Consider the following 22,798-nt stretch of genomic DNA (forward strand, 5'->3'; position numbering starts at 1 on the left):
TTCCTTACAAATAAAAATACTGCACACCAAAAACACTACTAGATCTAATAAACAAATTCAGCAAAGTTGCATGGTATAAAGCTAACAAACAAAAATCAGTTGTGTTTCCATATCAATGAACAATCTGAAAAGGAAATTAAGAAAATAATTATATTTACAGTGGCGTCCAAAAGAATAAAATACTTAGGAATAAACTTAACCAAGGATGAAAGACTTGTATAGTGAAAACCATAAAATGTTACTGAAAGAAATTAAAGACGACATAAGTGGAAAAACATTTGTGTTCGTGGATTGGAAGACGATTTTGCTATGGTGTTGACGCTACCCAGAGTGACCCACAGATTCAATGCAATTCCAATGACTTTTTTGCAGAAATAGAAAAATCTATCCTGAAATTCATATAGAATCTCAAAGAACCCTGAATAACCAAAACAATCTTGAAAAAGAACAAAGTTGGGGGTATCACACTTCCTACTACAAAGCTATAGTAATCAAAATAGTGTGTTACTGGCATAAGTATAGACGTATAGATCAATGGAACAGAACTGAGAATAGAGAAATAAACCCATATATCTATGGCCAATTGATTGGCCATTCAATGGGCAAAGAACAGTCTTTTCAACAAAGGTACTGAGACAACTGGATTTCCACATGCAAAAGAATAAAGTTGGACCCCTACTTCACACCATATACAAAAATCAACTCAAAATGGATCATAGACCTAAATGTAAGAGCTAAAACCATAAAATTCTTAGAAGAAAACATTGGGGTAAATCTTAATGACCTTGGGTTTGGCAGTGGATTCTTAGATATGATACCAAATGCAGAAGCAACAAAAAGAAAAATAGATAAATTGGACTTCTAATCAAAATTAAAAACTTTTGTGCTGCAAAAGATACTATCAAGAAAGTGAAAAGACAGCCTATAGAATGCCAGAAAATATTTGCAAATCATATATCTGATAAGGATCTAGTATCCAGAATATACAAAGAATTCAAAAGACACACAACCCAGTTTAAAACTGGGCAAAGAACTTGATTAAACATTTCTCCAAAGAAGATACGCAAGTGGACAACAAACACATGAAAAGATGCTCAACATCATCAGTCATTAGGAAAATTTAAATCAAAATCACAGTGAGTTGCCAGTTTAATCCCATTTGGATGGCTATAATAAAAAAAAAAAAACAGAAAATGACAAGAGTCTACAAGCATATGGAGAAATTGGAACCCTCCTACGTTACTGTGGGAATGTAAAATGGTGTGGCTGCTGTGGAAAACAGTTTGGCAGTTCTTTAACAAGTTAAACATATGACCCACCAATTCCAGTCCTAGGTATACACTCCAAAAGAATTGAAAACAGATGTTCAAATACTTGTACGTGAATGTTCATAGCAGCACTGTTCACAATAGCCAAAAGGTGGAAACAACTCAAATGTCCAACAACGATGAATGGATAAACAAATTGTGGTATATGCATACACTGGAATATTATTAAGCCATAAAAAGGAATGAAGTACTGATAGGTTACAGTACTTGAAAACATCATGCTAAGTGAAAGAAACCAGACACCAAAAGTCACATAGTGTATGATTCCATTTATATGAAACATCCAGAATAAGCAAAACTGTAAAGACAGAAAACAGATCGGTTGTTGCTAGGCCTAGGCAGAGGGGAAAGTGGGGAATAACTGTGTGATGGGTATGGATTTTATTTTGAGATAATGAAAATGTTTTGAAACTAGGTAGAGGTGGTGGTTGCTCAACATTATGAATGTACCAAATGCCACTGAATTATTGACTTTAAAATGGTTAATTTTATATTATGTGAATTTTGCCTCAAGACAAAATCATTACAGTGAAGATCTTCTTGCTTACACCCTTGCACGTTTGTTGTATTATTACGTTATAATAAATTTGTTGAAGTGGAACTGCTGGATCAAAGGGCATGTACATTAAAAACAAATAAAACAGAGGCCTGCCCAGTGGTATAGTGGTTAAGTTCGAGCACTCCACTTCGGCGGCCCAGGGTTTGTGGGTTTGGATCCCGGGTGCAGACCTACACACCACTCATCAAGCCATGCTGTGGCAGCGTCCCACATACAAAATAGAGGAAGACTGGCACAGATGTTAGCTCAGGGGCAATCTTCCTCACCAAAAAAAAAAAGAAAGAAAGAAAAAAAAAACAGATGACAGACTTTGATCCCCAGAAGTATTGTCCCAATTCACAGTCCTACCAACACTTGTATGAATGTGACTGTTCCCTAGAACTTCATCTTTGCCCATCTAAGAGGTCAAAATAGCTCATTGCTTGAATTTTCATTTCTCTCATTTTATAGTGAGGTTTTTATATGCTTAATCATAAGTTATTATTTAACTCTGTCTTTCCCATTACACTCGAGACCTTTCCCACCTCTCCATGTCAGCATTCCTGCCTGGCACATAGTCGGACCTCAGTCAATGTTGTAAGGAGTTAAAGGGAAAGCAGTGACTGTAAGCTCCTCCTGGTTCCCTGGGGCCCAGGCTAGCTCCACACGGCCAGTGCAGTTCTAGCATATCTTCTCCCAAAAGTCACCTAAATGCCTTTTGAAACATGCTGTTGGGAATCACGCTGAGTGGCATGGAGGGCATGGGTTTGCACCAGTTGGAAAAGGAGATGATGGTAGAATGAGGGTGAGAAGGAAGGTTGAACTGGGGAGTGGGAAGAATGTTTCCATGTGCATGTGAACAGAGACAAGCAGAAAAGAAACTACCAACGTCACAGCTGTGTGCTGGGGGGAGGGGCGGGCAGAGACAACTACCATTTCTCAAGGCCTACTTCAGTCCTCTCTCGCACACTCCTCTGCCAGGCTGGTGGCACCACTCACTGTCTTGCAGCTTTCCTGCCAGACAGGGCTGCCTCCTCCAAAGGTGCCTGTAAGCTCCGGGGCATGATCCTGCGGTTACCAGCCTGGAAGGCTGGAGGGAGGGAAAAACCACCATCCTTCCAACCCTACCCTCTCTGTCCATGAGTTACTGGGCTCTCCTCTACCACCCTCCATCTGGCTTTCACTCATATCTTTTTCTCATTTGAGGAATATCCTGAGGAATCTGTTTCATATTCCATTCCTGAGCCCATTTAGCTAATCTCTGCCCCATCTCCCCTCGGACTCTCTTGCAATTTCTCTCTTCCACACCCAGAAGCCAGACTCTCCAGTGCAGCCATTCCTTCATTCAACGGATATTTATTGATGGCCTGCTTTGGGCCAGGGAGTGTTCTAGTCATTGAGGGTACAGAAGTGAACAAAACACAAAAATCCCTCCACTCATGGAGTGTGAATTCTGGCTGAAGAGACAGATAATAAACATCATATGGCACGTGGTGATCAGTGCTATGGAGAAAAATAAAGCAAACTAAGAGTTGAGAGTGATGGGGTTGCTATTTTGGATGGAGTACCCAGGGAAGGCCCATTTGAGGAGGTGACATTCAGCAAAGACTTGAATGCAGTGAGGTGGCAAGCCATGTGACTATTCCAGCAAGATTGTTCTAGGCAGAGGGAACAGCGAATGCAAACAGCCTGAGACAGGAACCACCTTGTCACGTCTGAAAAACAGCAACACCAGAATGCCTGAAGCTGAGGGAATGAGGGGGAGGGGGGAGGAAAAGCGTGTGGCAAAGTAGGAGGGACCAGGTCATAGCAGCCACTGTAAGGACTTTGACTTTTGCCCTGGGTGGGATGGAGAGCCTTTGGAGGCTCCTAAGCAGAAAAGGACAGGATCCCTCTGGCTGCTGTGCGGAGAAGAGGCTGTAGGGGACAGGGCACGGGGGGAGCAGAGACCCCTCAGCAGGCTGCAGCAGTGATCTAGGTAAGAGATGACAGTGGCTTGGACCGGAGTAGTGGCTGTGGAAGTGGTGAGAAGTGGTTTGGATCCTGGATGTATTTTAAAGAGAGAGCTGACAGAATTTGCTCATCAGCTGGACATAGGGTGAGAGAGAAAGAGAAAGGCAAGGTCTTTGGTCTGAGAAACTGGGTGAACAGGGGTGCCGTTTACTGAGCTTGGGAAGCTGGGGTGGTGGGGGAGGGGACAGGGGACAGGGAATCAAGTGCCTTATTTGGCCGAGTTCAGGAGAAAGGACTGGGATCTCTCTTGGAAGCTTAGGGCTTGCTTCGATTGCTTGCTGGTGGGGGTGGAGGGTGGATGGAGAAGGTGGAGGCAACGAGCATGCTTTACTGAGTAACAAACTGTACTGAGCTCCACGTATATCTGCCCGCGTCACCTTCAGTGAGCACAGTATCAAGGCTGAATTTCTTAAAGTGGCATCCAAGCTCCCGTGACCTCACCAGCCCCATCCTGTGCTGTTCCAGTTCCTATCAATGCCTTTGCACGTGCTGTCTCCACCACCTGGTGAATGCTGGCCTTCAGCTCAGACGTCACCTCCTCCTATCTCCTGCTTGATTTTATTCATGTCTGCTTTTTGATTTCCCCCACTGTTTGGGGAACTCCTTGAAGGCCAAAGTGGCACCTTGGTCCTCTCTGAGGCCTTGGTGACCGAAGCAGGGCGGAGCCTGGGCTCAGCTCAAGTTTGCGGCCTGAAGGAACAGCAGCATAGGAATAACAGCCAGCCCTGAGCCCACCGCGGTGGGTCGGGAGGCCCGACTTCTCACACAGTCATATGTGACAATGAGGAAAACAGGGCCAAGGAGGTGAAGTCAGGCTTGGAACTGGACTCAGATTGGAAGGCTGACTCCATCCCCCAAGCGGCAGGGAACAGGAGTCAGGGAAGAGTAATTACTCACATGTGTACAGCACTTGAGAGTTTATAGCCACAGACATTATCTCACTCAACCCTGGCACAGCCTCAGAAGGTAGGTATTCTTATTTTCGCCACTCTACATCTAAGGAAACTGAGGTCCAATGAGCTAAAGTCACTTACCCAAGGTTGCACAGCCAGGAAGTGGCAGCCTCAGGACTTGAACCAAGGTCAATCTGATGGCAGAGCCCCATGCTCTCGATATCAGATTAAGCCATGCCTCGAGATGGCTAGGAAGGTGACCAGTCGAGTCTGGGCAGCCATTTTCCCCTCCCTACCTATCCTGACTGTGTTCCAGCTGATGGTAGCATGAATTGGCATTTACTCATCCCTTCAGAGCAGGCAAGGCCGGGGCCATGCAGCCCGGGATTCAAACATGGCAGGGAATCATCCATATTCGAGACTCCGAAGGTGACACTAGAAAGAGATTTGGAGAAAATCCATGAAGTGCAAAGACAGGCTGTGCAAAGAGAGGAACCTTCCTCCCCTCAGGAGCTCTTCAGAGGCAAGCCCCACTGGGCCTGCTGAAGGTCTGCCCTGCCCAGGAGAGGGCATCTCCCCTCAAAATCTCCCAGCAGAAAGCTCCCTGGAGAAGTCTCGTGCAGAGGCCATGCCTTCTTTCCAGTTGGGCGCTGGGCCTGGACAGTTCTTGGCTGGCAGCAGCTGGGCTCTCGCACCTGTCAGTCTAGCTCCCCTGCTTCACAAACACACGCCTCCGCCGAGCTCAGCGCTGCTTCCAGATGGCCGGTCACTTATGCCTTCACCCCACTTTGGGCCTTTTTCTTTCCCATTTGATTTCTTTTCCTTGCCTTGTTTTCTTCCCAGGCACTCACTCTCTTACTCTTCTGCTCTCTCGCTCTCATTCATTCTTTCTTTCTCTCTCCATTGAATACATTTCTTTCTGCTCAGTCTGTCTCTTTTTCCCCGACACTAACCAGGTGTCAACACAGTGCTAGCTTCCTCTTCTGTAACAGGGAGAGGTTCGAATGAGGTCGTCTCTCCAGTCCCCACCTGCTCTGACATTCAGTTTTGAGGAAAAGCAAGAACCTGGGGTGGCGGGGCTAGAGATCGGGAAAGGGAGATAGAACTAGACACAACTGGATCCAAATCCCAGCATCCTCACTTGCTAGCTGCGTGACCTCGGCAGGGTTGCCTCACATCTCTGAGCCTCCTTCTTTCGTCTGTAAAATGGGATTGATAATAATAGTGACAACCTCACATAGAGGGAGGAAGGGGCATGAGAATCAACCTTGCTCATGGATGGGAAAGGCCCTTATATATATGGGGCAGGTCTCAGCGGGCATTACTTAGGAGGTAGTGAGGGCCAGTGGTCATGAGCAGAGGCTCTGGGGCCAGTCTGCCTGGTTCAAATCCTCAGCCCAAAACATATAGGGTGTAGAACATTGGCTAGCTGCCTGACGTCTCTGTGCCTCAATTTCCCTATCAGCCAGATAGAGATGAGGTACTCACAGTACTAGCCTAACACCTCGTGTTGTTGTGGGGATTAGATGAGAGAATAACTATGGAGCTCTAAGAACAGTGAGGGCCTGTCATCTAATAAGTGCTCGGAAAACGTTACCATTGATATTTTTAATCAGAGCTCATAGGACTAGAACTCCCCTGAGGGGGTGTTCTTCGGGTGCTGGGCCACCACAGGAGCCTAAGTTGAGTGGGGATGCAGATTCATGTCTCTGCAGGGCCTCCAAGTGTGCACCCCACACAGGGACACCTGCAACTCAGCTTGGTTCCTCTTGCAAAGCCATGTGCCCTGGGGTGAGGGTTGTGTAAGGCCCACAGGGAGCAGCACCTGTTTCTACTCAGTCCTCCCAGAAGAAGTGCCTTTTTGTGATTAGCCCAAGGAGACTGTAAACATTAGCTGAAGGACACTGCCCCTGTGTCAATGCAGGAGAGAGGTCTTGGGTAACAGGGCCTGTGGGCCTCTCTTAGTGGCTGGCAGCAGAGTCTGCACCTTGACCCCTGAGGTACTCTAGATCCTCGATCCATCTCTAGCTTGGTTCGCTAATCCCCAGAGGGACAAGTGTCTGTGGCTGTGGGGATCAGGGGAAATATTTCCAGTCTCCCAAGCCATACGTGTGAAATGAATCCCAACCACATTCACACAGCCATGTTTGTCTGAGCCGGCCCCAGACCCAGAGTGAAGGGCCAAGAAAGGCAACAGGGGCTACTGGTCCAAGCTGGGAGGCTTCTCCATGCCAGCGGGGGCTCTGATTGGAGGAAAACTGGGGTCCATGGATGGATGATCAGTGGAAGCTTGAGGCCTCAGATGTGATGGGCTAGGGAGGCTGGGAGGGCAGAGCCCCAGAGCCCAAGAGAGGTGAGCACGGGGAAATGCTCCCGGCATGGAGATGAGATTGGGGGCCAAGGGGCTGCCACATCACCTCAGGGCTCAGGTAAGGTGAGTAGTTTCAGCCTGATGCTGCAAGGAACAGGGCTAGACTAAAATGGGCTCACCTTTTTAAGGATGAAGTAAGCCGAGACACACTGCACTGGCCTAAGCGGGGGGTGGCAGAAAAGGGAAATCAAACAAGACCCCAAAGGTTTATGTTCTAGAAGCTCAGGTGAAACTGGGGAAGGCCTGGCATGCTTGAGGCCTAGCCAAAATGTATTTAGCAAAGTGAGATGAGTCCCTTGTCATTCCCTGGCACAGGGAAATGTATGGACTGAGATCCCCTCACACTTCCCTTTAGGGATTTGAAGCGTGTGTCCATGATTGTGCTGGGCTGAAGGGGCCGAAGTGGGGAGAGGAAAGGAGAGCTGTGGTGAAAAACCAGCATCGGGGCCTTGAGGAGAAAGCCCCTCTCTGTGCCGACAAAGAGAGGCAGGAGAACATTCCTCACAGTTTGGCCAAATGTCATCCTGCCCATTGCTCTTTTTGACACAACCTCACATTTTCTTTCCAGTCCTATATTCCTGGCTGTGTGCAAGCTATTTCCACTTGGATGTTCTGCCAACAGCTTAAACTAAACATGCCTAAAGCAGAGTTTCTCTTCCCCCACAAAGCCTCACACCTTCCCAAGGCCTCCAGCTTCACTGCTGACACCCGAACAGCGAAGGGCCTGGCCGGCCTGGCTGCTTCTCTTTCTCTCCTACACCAACACCTCTTTCCCTCCCTGCCTTGAACACTGTGCCCTTCCTTGGGTAATATTTTTCAGAGTCGTCTTTGCCACTCCCAGGCTGCAGCCCTCTCCCACCCTGCACCTCCACCCTGGAGATTCCTGCCACAGCCCCTGTAAACCGCGCTTCCCCGTCAAGGTCTCTCCCTCAGTCTGGGCCACGGATACATTCTGGCTGCATGCATTGGCCATTTACTGCAATTGGTGGAGCATCCATTTTGGAAGAAATAAAAGCATAGACACAGATAACAGAGGAGCAGGTACCCTAGTAGGGAGAGTTTGGCCTTAGGAGTGAGTCAGACCTGGTTGTGAATCCCAGCTCTGCCGCTGACTAGCTGTGTGATCTTGGGCTTGTTATTGCACCTCTCTGTGCCTCAGTGCCTTTCTCTCTAAGATGGGGATGATAGTGTTGACTTCCTAGGGTTCTTGTGAAGTTGAATTCTAGAAGGCAGCACAGAGAAGGGGCATACGCTAGAATGACATCCCCAAAGGCTGGAGTGGGCAGAGCCATGAAGACAGTCCCCAAGAGTGCAAGAGGCTGGGTGACCAGAGCTGTTTGTATATCTGCGGTTTTCCCGTTGTATAAATAACAGGAAATCAAGTAGAGAATCAATTCAACTGGACCCAATTCTCAGCCCTTTCCAAAACTTCCCCCACCCCCTTGTGTAAACAGGAAACCAAGGCTACAATCTACAAAGCTGATTGGAGTGCCCGAGGATGCCCTGTTATCTCTCTGCTCTCTTCTCAGTTTTCTGTTTCTGTTTCTCAAAGTTCTCCCTGTTTCTTGTTCCCTCTCTTCTTCTTCATCTTCTCTTCTTTTCAATCCTCCTCCTCCTTTTTTTTAACACAGGAGCAGAAGCGAGTGCCTGTCCAAGCCCGCTGGCCTGGGGCAGAGGAATGTGGCCACTCCCTCTGTGGGGCGGCCAGGCCCAGGCGCTCACTCAGGCTGGCAGGGGTAGGCAAGGAGCTGGGGAGGCTCCGGCACCTTGCTCCGAGGGGCTGGAAAGCACTACAGACGTTAGCTCATCACTCCCTGGCAGAGGCCGACCAGTCTGCTATTCTCACTAGCATCTTCCAGATGGGGAAATGGAGGCACAGCCACACTTAGTGTGGTTGCAGACTCACAGGATCCCAAGGTGGCTTCTGAGCAGGGTCTCCAGATGGAGTAGGAGGAGAAGGGCCATCCGGAATTCCCCAAATGGACTTCTATTCCTTGAGATTGTAAGGGGGAAGGAAGGATCTAGGAAAGAACTGTGGTCCAGACTGCAGTATCTGAAGGGGGCAGCAGGGAAGAATGGGAGGAGGGTGGCTAGGACCCACCATCTCCTGAGCCCCCACACATGAACGGGTCCCCAAACAGCTGCAGCATCACTCACTAGCCCATTAGGAATGACTCACCACTCTTGCTGAGATGTGTGCCCCATCCATTGCCTCTGGAGTGAGAGGCAGCCGAGATAAAGTCTGCACGGCCAGACACCAAAGGGTTAACTATGATGCGGTTGGGTTATTACGTTTCTCTCCTGGTGCTTTTCTGCTATTTTCAGATTCTGTGCAGGGAACAATTATGACATACATAACCAGACAAAATGTTAATTAATTATTATTATTTTTTTAATTTTATTTATTTATTTTTCCCCCCAAAGCCCCAGTAGATAGCTGTATGTCATAGTTGCACATCCTTCTAGTTGCTGTATGTGGGACGCGGCCTCAGCATGGCCGGAGAAGCAGTGCATCGGTGCGCGCCCGGGGTCCGAACCCGGGCTGCCAGTAGCGGAGCGCGCAGCCACGAGGCCGGCCCTAATTATTTTTAATTATGAAAAAGAAGAAGCAATTGGGACGTGGTGACGAGCCCTGGGTGTGGAGTGAGGAGCCCAGGTCAGCCTGCTCTCTCGCTTCCCAGCTGTGTGATCCGGGGCGACTGACTTCACCTCTTTGAAGCCCAGGTTTCTATAAAATGGAGATAACCGGCCCCACAGGGTTAGCAGAGATTTAAAAAGATAATGTATGTGAAAATGCTTTTTAAAATATATTTATGGAACTTTTCAAACATATACACAAGTACACATTATAATGAAGGCCCATGTACCCATCTTCAACAGTTATCATTTTATTTCATCTATATCCCCACCCACTTTACTCCCATCCCCACTGGAATATTTGTGTGTGTGTGTGTGTGTGTGTGTGTGTGTGTGTGTGTGTGTGTGTGTGTTAGGAAGATCAGCCCTGAGCTAACATCCAGGCCAATCCTCCTCTTTTTGCTGAGGAAGACTGGCCCTCGCCTAACATCTGTGCCCATCTTCCTCCACTTTACATGGGACGCCGCCACGGCATGGCCTGACAAGCAGTGCATCAGTGTGCGCCCGGGATCTGAAACCCAGGCTGCCAGCAGCGGAGCGCACCCACTTAACCACTACACCACGGGGCCGGCCCCCTACTGGAATATTTTAAAGCAAATCCCAGACATGCCCTTTTTTTTCATAAATGCTTCAGTAGTGAACTGGTTTTTACATTTTTCACGATTAAAAAATAATACACGATAACTGTAAAAAATTTGGAAACTGAAGAGATCATGTATAAAGGAAAAAATAAAAATAACCCCACCACCCAGAGACAACCACATTTTGGAGTAGTCTATTATTTATTCTATGCACATATATATACATTTTTAACAAAAGTGGGATCCTGCTATATATGCCATTTTTAGGTATCATTTTATTTTAATTATAAAAGTAATAAAAACCATATTACAGAAAAATCAAGAAAAGAGGGGAAATTACCCATAATCCTTTACCACTTAATATAAAAACTGTTAATATTTTAATATATTTTCTTCCCATTTTTTTCAATTTACATACATACTTTTAACACAAGTGGGAACGTACTGATTATGCATTTTTCAAATTATGAATCTGTTTTAATTGTAAGAATATAATCATATTGCAGAAAAATAAAGGAAAAGAAAAATATCGCCCATAATCCCACTACTCAATTGTAACCACTGTTAACAATTTTGGTGTATTTACTTCCAATATTTTTTTATGCACATATAATTTTAACAAAAGTGGGAGCATACTGTTTATGCAGTTCATTAACTACAAACTTACATTTAATGATAACAATAATATAATCATATTGCATAACATGGAGAAAAGAGAAAAAAACCACTCCTAATCCTGCCACTCTACTGACACTGTTGTTGATTTGGTGTTTTCCTGACCATTGCTTCATTACCCATATTCATACAGGGCTGGAAACATAGTGAGTATTTAATTTTCTACTCTTTGTGCCCTTTGCAACTTGGCATCATATTTATGCAACTTTGTACCTAGCATTTTTTTATTTAATATTTTGTTGCGAACATTTCCCCATGAATAAAAGAGGTTTTGAAATCAGGATTTTTTTTTTTTTTTTTTTTTTTAGTGTCAAGGTACCAAGGGACACTCCCTTACCCTGGACATGTAGATTGCTTTCCATTTTTCACTATTATAAACAATTCTGCTCCAAACATTCTTGAACAAAGACTTGTGCTTTTTAACTTTTCTACACACATATTGAGCATGTTTCTGGAGACATCTCAGCATGTTTATGGGATCTCCTCTAAAAAGTGATCATCTTTTATTGGTCCCTAATTTACTCCTGTCACATGGCTCAGACAGCCCTTGGTTCCGGAGGGTGAGGTTTTGAGAACAAATCTGCATTTTCCTCTCCCTCCCCTTCCTGAGTTTATAAATCTCCTTCATCCCCTCTCAGCCCGGTTTTTAAATTAATCAGTCAGCAAGTATTATTGAACCTGAAGTGTGCGAGCTGGGGCAGGGCTAGGAGGCAAAAAGAAAAGAACCAGAAGGCACAATCACAGCATTTGCTGACCACTTACTACACAGCAGGTACCAACCAGGCTAAGCTTTTCCTTCCATCCTTGCAACAACCCCACAGAGTTGCTACCATTATTATCCCCATTTAACAGATGGGAAAACTGAGGCCCAAAGAATGAAACCACTTGGCCTAAGATCATACAGCTAGTAAATGGCAAAGTAGGGATTTAAATACAGGTGGACTGACCCCTGAACCCGGATTCTTGACCACCTGTGTAGACGGCCTCCTTACCCTCCCAGGCAGGGAGGTGTAGGGGTAAGAGTAAGGACTGCAGTCAGCCTGACCCAGATTCAAACACCAGGCCTTCTGGCTGTGTGAACTTGGGCAAATCTCCGGGACTCCGTTTCACCTTTGATAAACCCTACCTCACAGGGCTGTCGTGGGAATTAAATGAGATGATGGATTGGAACATGCCAGGACCAATGCTGGCGCACAGAAGGTTCTTGCTGGGTGCCCACCCCTGTTCCCTTCTTGCTTCACAAGGTCCTGGTCTAGTTACCAAGTTGGAGATAAGAGTTCAGTGGAGAGCTCTGAGCTCGACTGGAGCCAACTGGGAAGTCAGTGATCCAGGGCATATTTGCAGAGAAATGCAAATGTCTCCTTTGCTCTCTCTCTGCCTCTGCAACTTACCTCCTCTCTCATCTCCCCCAACAGGAAAGGGGTGGCTTTTGTGCTCCAAAACTGAGTGCTTGAAGCCCCTCTTTTTCCTGCTCCCCAGAAGGTGGACAGCGGAGATGACAGGAAGTCCCTAGTAAGGAGACCCTTTCTGCTATGTGGGCACAGAGAAATGTGGCGGAGGGCGCTCCTTTTTCTGCCCTTCAGTGGTGCGGCTGGGGGAGGGGGCTGGCTGTGGAGCAACTGCCCCGGAGACACTCCAGAAGCCGAGATGAACATATGCCTCTTTCTAACAATTGGCCTGGGAGCCATCCAATAGATGGAGGGCGGATCCGCCACCTCCTGGATCCGGAGCTTGCAGCGGAGACGTTGCTGCCGTTTCCAGACCGGCTCCTGGGAGGGTGCTGAAAGGGAGGGAAGGTCGGAGGTCCAAATTAGCAGCACACAGTTAGAAAGCCTAGGGTCGCTCACCTCCCGCAAACACCAAAATGGCTCGAGGGTGTATTTCACATGCAAACTCTGTGGGGTTTTAGGGTCCGGACAGATCCTGCCTTTTATCAGAGGGAAACAGGGCACGACTCACAAGCTTTGGGCAAAGTGAGAAAGTGCAGCGATGGTGTGTGCGGTGTGGTTGTTCCTGGGGTTTGTGTTGGGGTAGGGTGAGGGGAAGGAACGGAGATGCTCAAGGCAGCTTTTGGGGCTCGGGAATGGGTTTACCTGGCGTCCAGAGCATTCGCCACAGCTTCCTCCAGGTGTCCAGGAAGGGCCTTGATCCATCCCTCCGTTTGCTCCCCATCTTTATGTCAGTAAGCAGGTCAGCCCATCAACAAACAGAACTTTGTTCAAAGAGCAAACGGAGGGTACTTAGAGATACGAAAGAAAGAGAGAGAGAGAGGAAGGGAGGGAGGGAGGGAGGGAGAGAGGGGGAGAGAGAGAAAGAGAGAAAGAGAATGAAAGAGAGAAAGAAAGTAAGAGAGAGGAAAAGAAAGACTTTTATGTCTTCAAATCCAATTAGGAAGACAGAACACATACATAGTGAAAATGACTTCATGACATTCCCTCCCCCATTTTTCCTTAACATCAGGACTTTTTTTTTTAAGAGCATGTTTTATAAACAGTGTAAACTGAGTAGTTCTTGCTGAAAGGGGCCAAAAAAGGGAGTTTGGTAGAGGGGTAATCCTGGTGGCCTTTCTGTAAGAGGTGAGATGGGAGCTTCTTGGCCACAAGGAACAGGAACTGAGATGAAGGAGAAGAAATGGACCTCTTTCCCATAAAGATTTGTACGATAATATCCCAACCCGAGAAAGATGTGCTCCAGATGCAAAATGTTGTTCTTGCTAGATGGGAATGATTATATAATCACAATAAAATAACCTGGCATCGTGGGAAGGCAGGAGGAATCCCCGCGAGCCCCGGGGCAAGCTCTTCGTACCCTGCTGCCTGTTCTTGGCTTTTCGGCGTGCCTCGTGAGCTGCACCTGGCCCCACTGTCCGGGAGGGCAGCATATCTCCGCGTCGCAACCCGCCAGCCTCCTTCCGCCCTGGATGACCACCAAAGAGAATCCCTCGAACCCAACCCGGGCTCAGGCCCTCGAGGGAAGCCACCGCTGACGGATAGGCCCTCCATGAGGCTCTGCCCCGAATCCGGCGACTTTAAGGGGAAATGAACCCCCAGTCTCGGCCTTTCAACAAGGGAGATGGTGCAGCCCAAAGCGGGCAGACAGGCTCAGAGAAAGCCCGGCAGAAAACCCAAATCCTGCCCCGCGGGCCCCGTCCCGTGTGCGTCCTTCTCCTCCGGGTCATTCCCTGAGCCCATAGCTCTCCCCACAACCCCCTGAAGCCCGCTCTGGCCACCCGCTAGATTTAGGTCAGAAAACAGACACTAACAGCTCTCCCTCGCCTCAGCGCAATTACTAAGTGGAATTTATTGGGCAAGTCCATGCAGGGTGATAGGGAGAGACCGTGTCCTGGGCCCCGGCCCCCGCCAGCTTTAGAAGCGCCAGGCGTCGGCCGGGGGTCAGGGCTCGGGGAGCCCACGGCCTGGGCCCGCCAGCCCCACCCCGGGAGCCGTGGCTGGTCCCCGGCGCTGCCGGACCCGCGGGGCCGCTCGGACTCCGTTCCCCAGCCGGCCCTTCGCTTTCACACGATCCGCGGTGACTGCACCAGCTCGAGCGCCTTTAAAGGGCCACACACGCCAGCCGCCGCTATAAAATGTTCCCGGCGGCACAGCTGCAGAAGGGGCACCGCTGAGCTGCCGAGAGGAGGTTCGCTCCGCCCGGCTGCCCGCCCGCAGCCCGCCGCCTAGGGGTCGTCCCTGGCGAGGAGGAAGAGGGCTGAGGAAGGCACAGCACCCGCTCTGGCCCTCAGTGAGTATCCAGTTCAGATTTTGCCACCAACTCGCCCACGAGCCAGGACATGTGCTAATAATGCCCTAAGCCGGTTATAAAGACGTGGAAAATCGGGGGAGAGAGAAAAAGGGGGAAAAGGGTCTGTCCTTCCTGGGATTCCTAGCCGACGCCAGCCTGCTGCCGTGTGCGTGTGCGTCAAGGCTCTCCGGGCAGCAATGGGGGCTTGAGAGCCGGGTCCCCCGCGCCGGGAAGGGACCGCGGTGCCCGCCACCGCCACCGCCACCGCCCCGGAGTCAAGCGCCGAAGCTGCGGGCGGGCGGGCACGGCGCGGTGCGGCGGCGGCGCGGCGCGGCGCGGCGGGCTTTTCCCAGGCGCCCCGGGGTCGGGTGGCACTGAGCGCGACCGGCTCGCGGCGGCGGTGGCGGCGTGCGTGCCAGGGGCTGGGGGCTCCGCCGCTTCGCCCGCGGCTCACCGGGCTCCGCGCTTCCCTCTCTCCAGGGCAGGCGGCTTCGCGGAGGTAAGCCGGGCCGCCGAGCAGGGTGCTGGGCTGGGCGGCGGGGCCGGGGACTCCAGTAGAGCGGGCGTGGGGAGCGGGCGGCGGCCAGGCGGGCCGGGGGCCCCTAGGGGACTTGTTTTCTGTTTGGAAGCTGCTCTGCTAGGGGCAGCGGGGCCGCCGCCCGCCCGCCCGCCAGCGAGCCGGTTCGCTCGCCAGCGCGCCCGCCTGCCGGCCAGCTGGGCCAGGCGCCCGCTTCTCCCGGGGAGACGGCAGCACCTTTTCTCCCCGCGCCCGCGCTTTCTCCAGCTCGGCTTCCACCGACTTTGCTAATCGCCCGGACCGCATCTGGACGCTCCGGCTCCGGGGCTGCACAAAGCTCAGGTTTCCTTCGGGGCCTGGAGGAGACGGGTTTTTCGGGCCGAGTTCAGCGGAATTGCGGGATGGAAGTTAGCGAATTTGGGCAACTTGTCTCTACTACCCAGTCGACCTTTGCTCTCCCGCACTCGCAAGCCTACACACCCACGCACACCCACGCACACACTCCTCTCCCTATAAACAAGGGCGGCGGGGCAGGGCAGCGCGCGGAGTCCCTGCCTCGCGGAGCGCTGGACTTGGAGTCAGACAGACCTGGCTGCGAATCCCGGCTCCGCCACTTTCTAGCGCTGTGATCTTGGGCAAGTTACGGAACCTCTCCGAGCCTCTCTCTTCTCGTGGCGGGGTTATAGCACTGACCACAGGCGGCTTGGCTGGGGGTAGGCTCAGCCTGCGGCCCCGTCGTGTGCTCAGCGGGCGCTCAGTAAGTGTTGGTGAGGCGCGGGAGTGGCCGCCGCCGGCGCCGGAGTGCGCCCTCGCGCGCGGAAACACCGCTGGGCCCCAAACTCGCGGCGGAGGCCGAGACCCCGTGCCCCTTCCCGCCTGCTCATCCCGTCTCTACGATCGGTTCTTGATGCAGCACTTGCGGGAACGGACGCTCGGGGCCCCAGTGGTCTGGGTGCTCGCGCCCACCGTGCAGGGATGCTCCCGGCCGCCCCCAGCTCCGGCGGCTCCACCTGGGATGCGGCGAGGAGGGCAGTCTAGCTGTCCGCAAACAACGGGCCTTTAGTTTTCAGGTGGCGAAACTGACTGGTCTGGTTAGAGCGCGTCCAAGCCAAGCCGCACTACTCTTTGGATTTTTAAATTTCTCCTTCTGAGTGAGAAAATAGCAATCGAGATGGAGCCATCCGGTTGGTGCCATTTTAACTTTTGGTCCCCCAACAGGTCAAAGACGCGGCCCCCACCTGCCTCTCCCTTCTCTCTTCTTCCTCTCCCCTCCCCACCCCCATCTAGGCGGGAGGGGGCTGCCGGCCCACGGGAAGGTCTGAAGTGAAGGGCGGGTGGCGGGACCGGGAACTGGTTGCCAGGGCCCGCGAGACACCAGCGGCCGAGGAGGCACTTGTTGCTCTAGGTTGCCCAGCCGCCTCTCGCAGCCGTTTCGCAGTGGTCAGCTCGCGGCTTGGAGAGCAGGCTGGGACATTTCTGCGCCGCCAAGTTTTGCCTTTGAATGGGCTGGGTGGCGGAGTGGGGACAGAAAATCGGGGAAGCAGGGGCAAGGATTCCGATCGAAATGCGATTGCCTCTTCAGACAGATTTAACAGCACTTACTGAGCGCCTACAGAGCACAGACCCAGGCCAGGGGTCAGGGCGGGTGGGGAGTGGCGGTGATGGGAGGCGACAAGTCTGAATGGAAACAGGGTCCCGCCTAGGGGAGCTCCCAGCCTGAAGGGGGAGACATGATAAAATGGTCTTCCTCAAGAACAGATACTTTTTCCTCGTTTTCTCGATTTCTTTTTTCCCTCTTCTTTCTGTTTCTTTTTGTTATTGTGGTCGCTGCTGCTGTTTTTTCTTTTGTACAGTAGGGTGCCTTGCCGCATAAAGAGGAAAGGCTGGATAAGGAACAGGAAAAGATAGGCAGGGACCCCCAGGAATTTTTCTTAGGAGACGAAAATTGCTTGATACTGAAGGTGCTAGGCTCTTGAAGACGACTTGGATTAGACTCCTTGTCTTGTGATCACTGGCTTGAAATATTCTCAGAGAAGAAACAGGGCTCCAATCAAGCAGTCGTGGTGAACCCAGCAATTGATTTTTTTTCTCATGTTTTCTTTTTTTACCCCCATTATTCCTTTCTCTATTTTTCTTGCCTCCTTCCCCTACAAGTAAGTAGTGCAAAGATAATAAAAAGATAGGTAGTAAGTGGCCACTTTCTAGAAGTGTCTGGGCAGATTCTTAAAGACCACCCGGGGGGGAGGGAGGTGTTGGGGAGAATTCTAGCCTTGTTGGAAAGATTAGAGACTCTTTTTAAGGTCCTGAAGATTCTTTGGGCCAAGAGACATTTTTAAATATGAAATTGTACATCTCTAATTCATCATGAAGGCTAGACTATATAGGACTTTAAAAAAACAAAAACAAGCTTCTAGGAAAATAACTTGAGAGTTTTCAGAGATTTCTTATTTTCTGGTTTGGAGGGATTCTTTTCCCCTCTTCCCCTTATCCTTTGGCACTTGAGCTGGGGAATCGTTTCTTCGGGAACCATTTGAATCATTCCAGGTATGATGACTTGGCCAGTGGTCAGGTGGGGCGTGTGGGCATAGGAGTGCTGGATCCTGCTCCCAGAACCACTGCTACCGATGGGAAAGCCATTGGATTTCTGTGCCTCAATTTCCCTCCAGGAAGAATTATTCCCACCTGTCTCTACAAATGGGTGTGGCTGGGTTCATCAGGTGTCCTGGGAAAGCCCAGTACTGCCAGGGCTGTCTTGGAGGGGGCTTGAGGCATGGAGGAAATTGAGACATTCCTAGCTGCTCTCTGGCTGCCTCAGAGCCCCCAGACCACCCTGATCAGCTTCTCTCACACTCACGCCCAAGGCGGGGCTTTAGAGCCCCATGACACTTGCTTTGGGGACTTATTCCTTCGCTGGGCTGCAGCCTCTAGCTTTCTAGGTCTTCCTTGCCCTGACTCCTTCCCGCTTTCTACCAGTCCCAGTGGAGCCCCCGTTCTCCAGCCCAGATGCCAGTGGTCCATTGAGACAGTGTGTTACTTATTCAGGGACATACCTGCTCTCAGAATCAGGAACAGTGCCACCCCCTTCCACTTGGGCTCTGAAATCACTTGCATGAGGAAGCAGTCAGATGTGTCCCCTCCTGGTGATGTGGGTAGCTGGCTGCCTGGGCAGCACCTGGCTAAATCAAGCACCTTTCTTGCCTCTGGCAAAAGTTCCAGCTTGAGCTCCTCCCTCTGCTCAGGTGGTGTCTGGTCTTGAGTCTAACCCTCTCATGGTCCTTGCCTTATAGCTGTCGAGTTGCCCTGCTTCGGGCTTTGCTAGGGCTTTCTTGGTCAATGAAGCCTTTGCCTTATTACCTCTTCTCCCTCACATACAGCACAACAGCTCCAGCTGCCAGCATCACCTCCCACCAATTTATCCAACTTCTGCCAAGGCTCTGAAATGCCAACTATGTCGAGACCTGCACTTGATGTCAAGGGTGGCACCTCACCTGTGAAGGAGGTAACTTTTGCCATTTTACAGATGGAGACACTAAAGCATGGATAGACAAACTGGTCTGGGGCCATGTGGCAGGCATTCCTCTGGGTGGTATCTGGTGTCCTTTAGCAGAGAGGAGACAGCAGGGCTTTCTCTGGGGAGAATGAGAATAGCTTCTGCCTAAATGTGGTCAAATCGAACCCACTAGGGATGTTGAAAGATGGCAGGGAAGGGGACGAGAAGCAGACTTGGAACAAGACCACTCCATTGAAAAGATTAAAGTAAGGCTGAGAAGAGGGACAAGGAGATGCCCTTTTTAGGATGGTGAGGAGAAGGGAGGATCAGGGGGAGGGAGGTGAAAGCAGTGAGCCCACTTAGGATGGCAGGTCTGAGCTCAGGGTTCAGAGCCATGGCAGCAAAAGATACTCGAGCTGGGAGACTAAGTTTCCAGGGGCCTTTTTATTACTTCCCCACCATTAGCCCCAAATGAAGAGCATGTAAGAGCTTTCTGGGTCTGATGAATGGGAGGGACAAGCTAAGAGCAGGGGTACTATGCTGTGCCTTTCTCTGTCTTCTAGGATGCCAACCAAGAGATGAGCTCCCTGGCCTACTCTAACCTGGGGATGAAAGATCGCAAAGCAGTGGCCATTCTGCACTACCCCGGGGTAGCCTCGAATGGAACCAAGGCCAGTGGGGCTCCCACTAGTTCCTCGGGATCTCCATCTCCAATAGGCTCTCCTACCGCCACCCCTCCCACTAAACCCCCACCCTTCAACCTGCACCCTGCCCCTCACCTGCTGGCCAGTATGCAGCTGCAGAAACTTAATAGCCAGTATCATGGGATGTCCGCCGCCACTCCGGGCCAACCTGGGGAGGCAGGGCCCCTGCAAAACTGGGGCTTTGGGGCTCAGGTGGGAGGGGCGGGGTCACTCTCTCCTTCTACCGGTGCCCAGAGCCCTGCTATCATTGATTCGGACCCAGTGGATGAAGAGGTGCTGATGTCGCTGGTGGTAGAACTGGGACTGGACCGAGCGAATGAGCTTCCGGAGCTGTGGCTGGGGCAGAATGAGTTTGACTTCACTGCGGACTTTCCATCTGGCTGCTGATGCCAACAGTCCCTAAAGATGGAGGAATAAAGCCACCAATTCTGTTGTAAATAAAAATAAAAGTTACTTACAGAGATGGGCTGACTGCAGATGTTCTTCATTGACGTCTGAAGATGTATAGCATGGTCTGACATCCTTTTAGCAGTTCTGAGGCCCATGGTGGGGTTGTGGGTGGATAGCTGAGAGGGAGCTGGATGTGGTGGGAGGAAGAGGGGGGCTGGAAGGGGCTGCTCACCAAATTCCTGCTACCACTGCCACTGCTGTTATCTCTTCAGAAGCCCAAGTTCCTAGCCACATTGTCTTAAGACCCCAGGAACACTGTCCTATTCCAGGTCGAACACAGGCTGGTTGAGGGCATTCCCAGAAGAAAGACTGATCCAGACTCTTCTGTAGCCTCCTCGCCACATGCCCTTCTAAGTCTAAAGGGTTGCCCTGGCCATGTGGCACACACTTCACCCGTGCTAAAAGCCACCCCCACCCACTCTGTAGCCCCAATCCAATTGACTCATTAAGGCCATGCCTTTGCCCTTTTGCCTATGGGCAATAGAAAGGACCTAAGAAGGGTCCTGTGACCTGGGAGCTCAGATGTCTCTGGAAAATTGCAAAAGCTACAGACTACCACCATTAAACTGAGATTCTAGGTGCCTTCTTCAAGTCCCTCAGACAATTACTCAACCCCTTCCTCCAAGCCTGAGAAGCTCTGAGTTGGTCTGTGTCCCCTAACTCTGTCCTCCCTGGCCCACCCTGTAGGGGGGACAGCCTGTTCTGTGGGCTGGCCTCTCCACCTTAGAGATGCAGATCAGGGCTGGGCTTGACAAGTTCAACATTTAGGGATATAGCCTTTGCCCTTAGATTAACTGCTGAGGAGGCAGTAGCTTCAGAAGCATGCTGAGTGACAAGACAGTAGCACTGAACTGGCTCTTGGCCTTGAGAGGGCCTCCAATCCAGCCTCATCCTAATGTTGACACAACCCAAGGGCCTGGAGACTCCTCTACCCACATTTCAGACTCCTAGAGACATTCTTCCTTGGACATTGTGAAAAGTAATCAGCTTCTCAGGCCTAGCATCAGGCCTGGCCCATAGCAAGCGCTTTGGAAGGAGCCCCTGGCAGAGGCAATGCATTGGATTCAGCACTCCCTGAACACCTGCTCTGGGCCAGGCACTCTGCTAGGCACTGGGAACACGAATTAGATAAAGTTTGTACCTGTGAGGGAGTTCCCCATCCAGAAGGAGAAAGGCACCAACAAATTACAATAAAACACGGTATTTCCTATAACACAGGGGAAAGGTGCTATTTGATCCCAGTAAAAGAAACAGCTCCATCTGCCTGGGAAGTCAGGAAGGCTTCCTGGTATTAAACTGGCTCATTTGTTTGTTTTTATATCTCACAAGTAATAAATACATGACACAATCTCCTTGTGAAAAGTACAGACTTTATAGATAAGACTAAAGTACCCTTTGACCAACTCTCTCCCTCAATCCTGATCACCTCTCGCTCTCCACAGAGGTAGCAACTGTTTATCCATTTGCGGTGTATCCTTGCTGGCCTTGCTCTACGCCTTTACACAAAGACATGTCTACCCATAGAAACAATTGGGTTTTAAAATAAGACTAGAGTCGGCCAAGGAAAGAATGAGTGAGATGGAAAAGCTGGTACACAGATGCAGGTTCATGAAAGGGGCTCAGGTGGCTAAAGAACAGACGTCTTGGCGTGCAGCAGTATGGGAGGAGATAACATGGAAGAAGTTTGCAAGAGGCAGAGCACACAGGGCCTTCAAGGCCAGGTGGGGAGCATGCCTTTATCCTTAGTACTACCAGCCCTGTGGCTTGTGAAGAACGTCTGAAAATGTGTAGGGAAGCAAAGAATTAACTAACTTTGATTTTTAGGAATATCCCATGGAAGGTGGATGGTTAGATTCATCTAACACTGCAAACAGGGAGACATGGGTTTCTGAGGGGGCTGGTGAGGCAGGGGTAGGAAAACAAAGAGGGAAGAACAGAAGCCTGGGAGAGGTGAGGAGAACAGGGAGGGCTCGAAACCCTGGAGGTCTGTGTACGGAGAAGAACAGAACAGGATTGGGGAGGCAGGAAGGGGAAGGAGCGAAGCTGTGCTTGGCAGGTGGATTTCAGAGTCTGGACAGCCCTAGCGACACAGAGCCGGGGTAGGCCCAGGAGTGGAGTCTAAAGCAGAATGGCAGGATGTGGAAGAAGCCTAGACCCTAAAAGGCTGGAGGGTTTGGGGTCCTTCCCCTACTGGGGCCTTCACAAAACACAATTCTGGACAAACAAAACAGGTTTTGGTACCTGGCTGGATTTGGCACCTGGTCCCCAGCTTGCCACTCCTGACCTCTGCAAGCTCTGGAGCCCCCAGGATGCCAGCAGCCTCGGGGTAGGGGGAAGCCCAAGCCAGGGACCAGTGCCTCTGTGAGGGGGAGGGGCTCTCTTGGAATCATGGAGGTGACAGGGGTGCAGCTGGGAAGCAGGTGGTGGCAGGGAATGGCCTGGGCATCCGTAGAGAAGGTGCTTCTGAATGAGGAGTGAGAACAGGAACTTGGGCATGGCAATCCCGCCTCCTGGTGCAGGGTGCCAGAAGTGTGGCAAACTAAGTAGCCTCCTCTCCAGAGGGCTTGGAAGGAGAGAGAGGCAGGGAGCATCCTCCAGGGAGAGCCAGGGCTCTGCTTGGCTGGGGGGGGGGGGCTCTAATTGTCAAAGGGCAGGAGTGAGGGAAGGTCACTGGGCACAATGGGGGCAAGGCAGGGAAGCCTCCGCCCCTGCCCCACCATTTCATGTTCAGGCCTCTCACAATACAACCAGACACATTTATTAGGTTACCAGAAGATTCCTGCAACCAACTCTAAGTCTCGCCCTGGGATAGGTCCTGGGGGCTAGGAAGCACGGTTCCCAGAAGCACATAGGTAAGGAA

At 50.7% G+C, this 22,798-nt stretch overlaps 1 protein-coding gene and 1 long non-coding RNA gene across 4 annotated transcripts; one reads left to right on the top strand and one right to left on the bottom strand.

Annotated features, from left to right (window-relative positions):
* Window positions 1-10,696: 10,696 nt before the first annotated feature.
* LOC147911888 (uncharacterized) lies at window positions 10,697-16,437 on the bottom strand. The gene is made up of 3 exons (XR_015550641.1): window positions 15,883-16,437; window positions 13,130-15,650; window positions 10,697-12,816 (listed from the first exon to the last, which is right to left on the bottom strand). It is a non-coding gene; the product is annotated as an uncharacterized LOC147911888 (long non-coding RNA).
* On the top strand, window positions 14,628-19,950 carry CITED1 (Cbp/p300 interacting transactivator with ED-rich tail 1). Of its 3 annotated transcripts, XM_087427439.1 has the most exons (4): window positions 14,882-15,276; window positions 16,358-16,478; window positions 18,669-18,793; window positions 19,348-19,950. In XM_087427439.1, exons 2-4 carry the CDS (start codon window positions 16,466-16,468, stop codon window positions 19,873-19,875), a joined length of 666 nt encoding a protein of 221 aa, XP_087283565.1. In that variant the 5' UTR covers window positions 14,882-15,276; window positions 16,358-16,465; the 3' UTR covers window positions 19,876-19,950. The 3 variants fall into 3 exon arrangements, with proteins under 3 accessions (XP_014650419.1, XP_087283565.1, XP_014650420.1); XM_014794933.2 differs by lacking the exons at window positions 14,882-15,276; window positions 16,358-16,478 and adding an exon at window positions 14,628-14,777; XM_014794934.2 differs by lacking the exon at window positions 16,358-16,478 and having other exon boundaries at window positions 14,883-15,276.
* The last annotated feature ends 2,848 nt before the right edge of the window (window positions 19,951-22,798 follow it).

The sequence above is a fragment of the Ceratotherium simum genome, chromosome X, assembly GCF_057802395.1.
Source record: "Ceratotherium simum simum isolate JZ-2026a chromosome X, ASM5780239v1, whole genome shotgun sequence".
In the NCBI taxonomy this organism is placed as follows: Eukaryota; Metazoa; Chordata; class Mammalia; order Perissodactyla; family Rhinocerotidae; genus Ceratotherium; species Ceratotherium simum.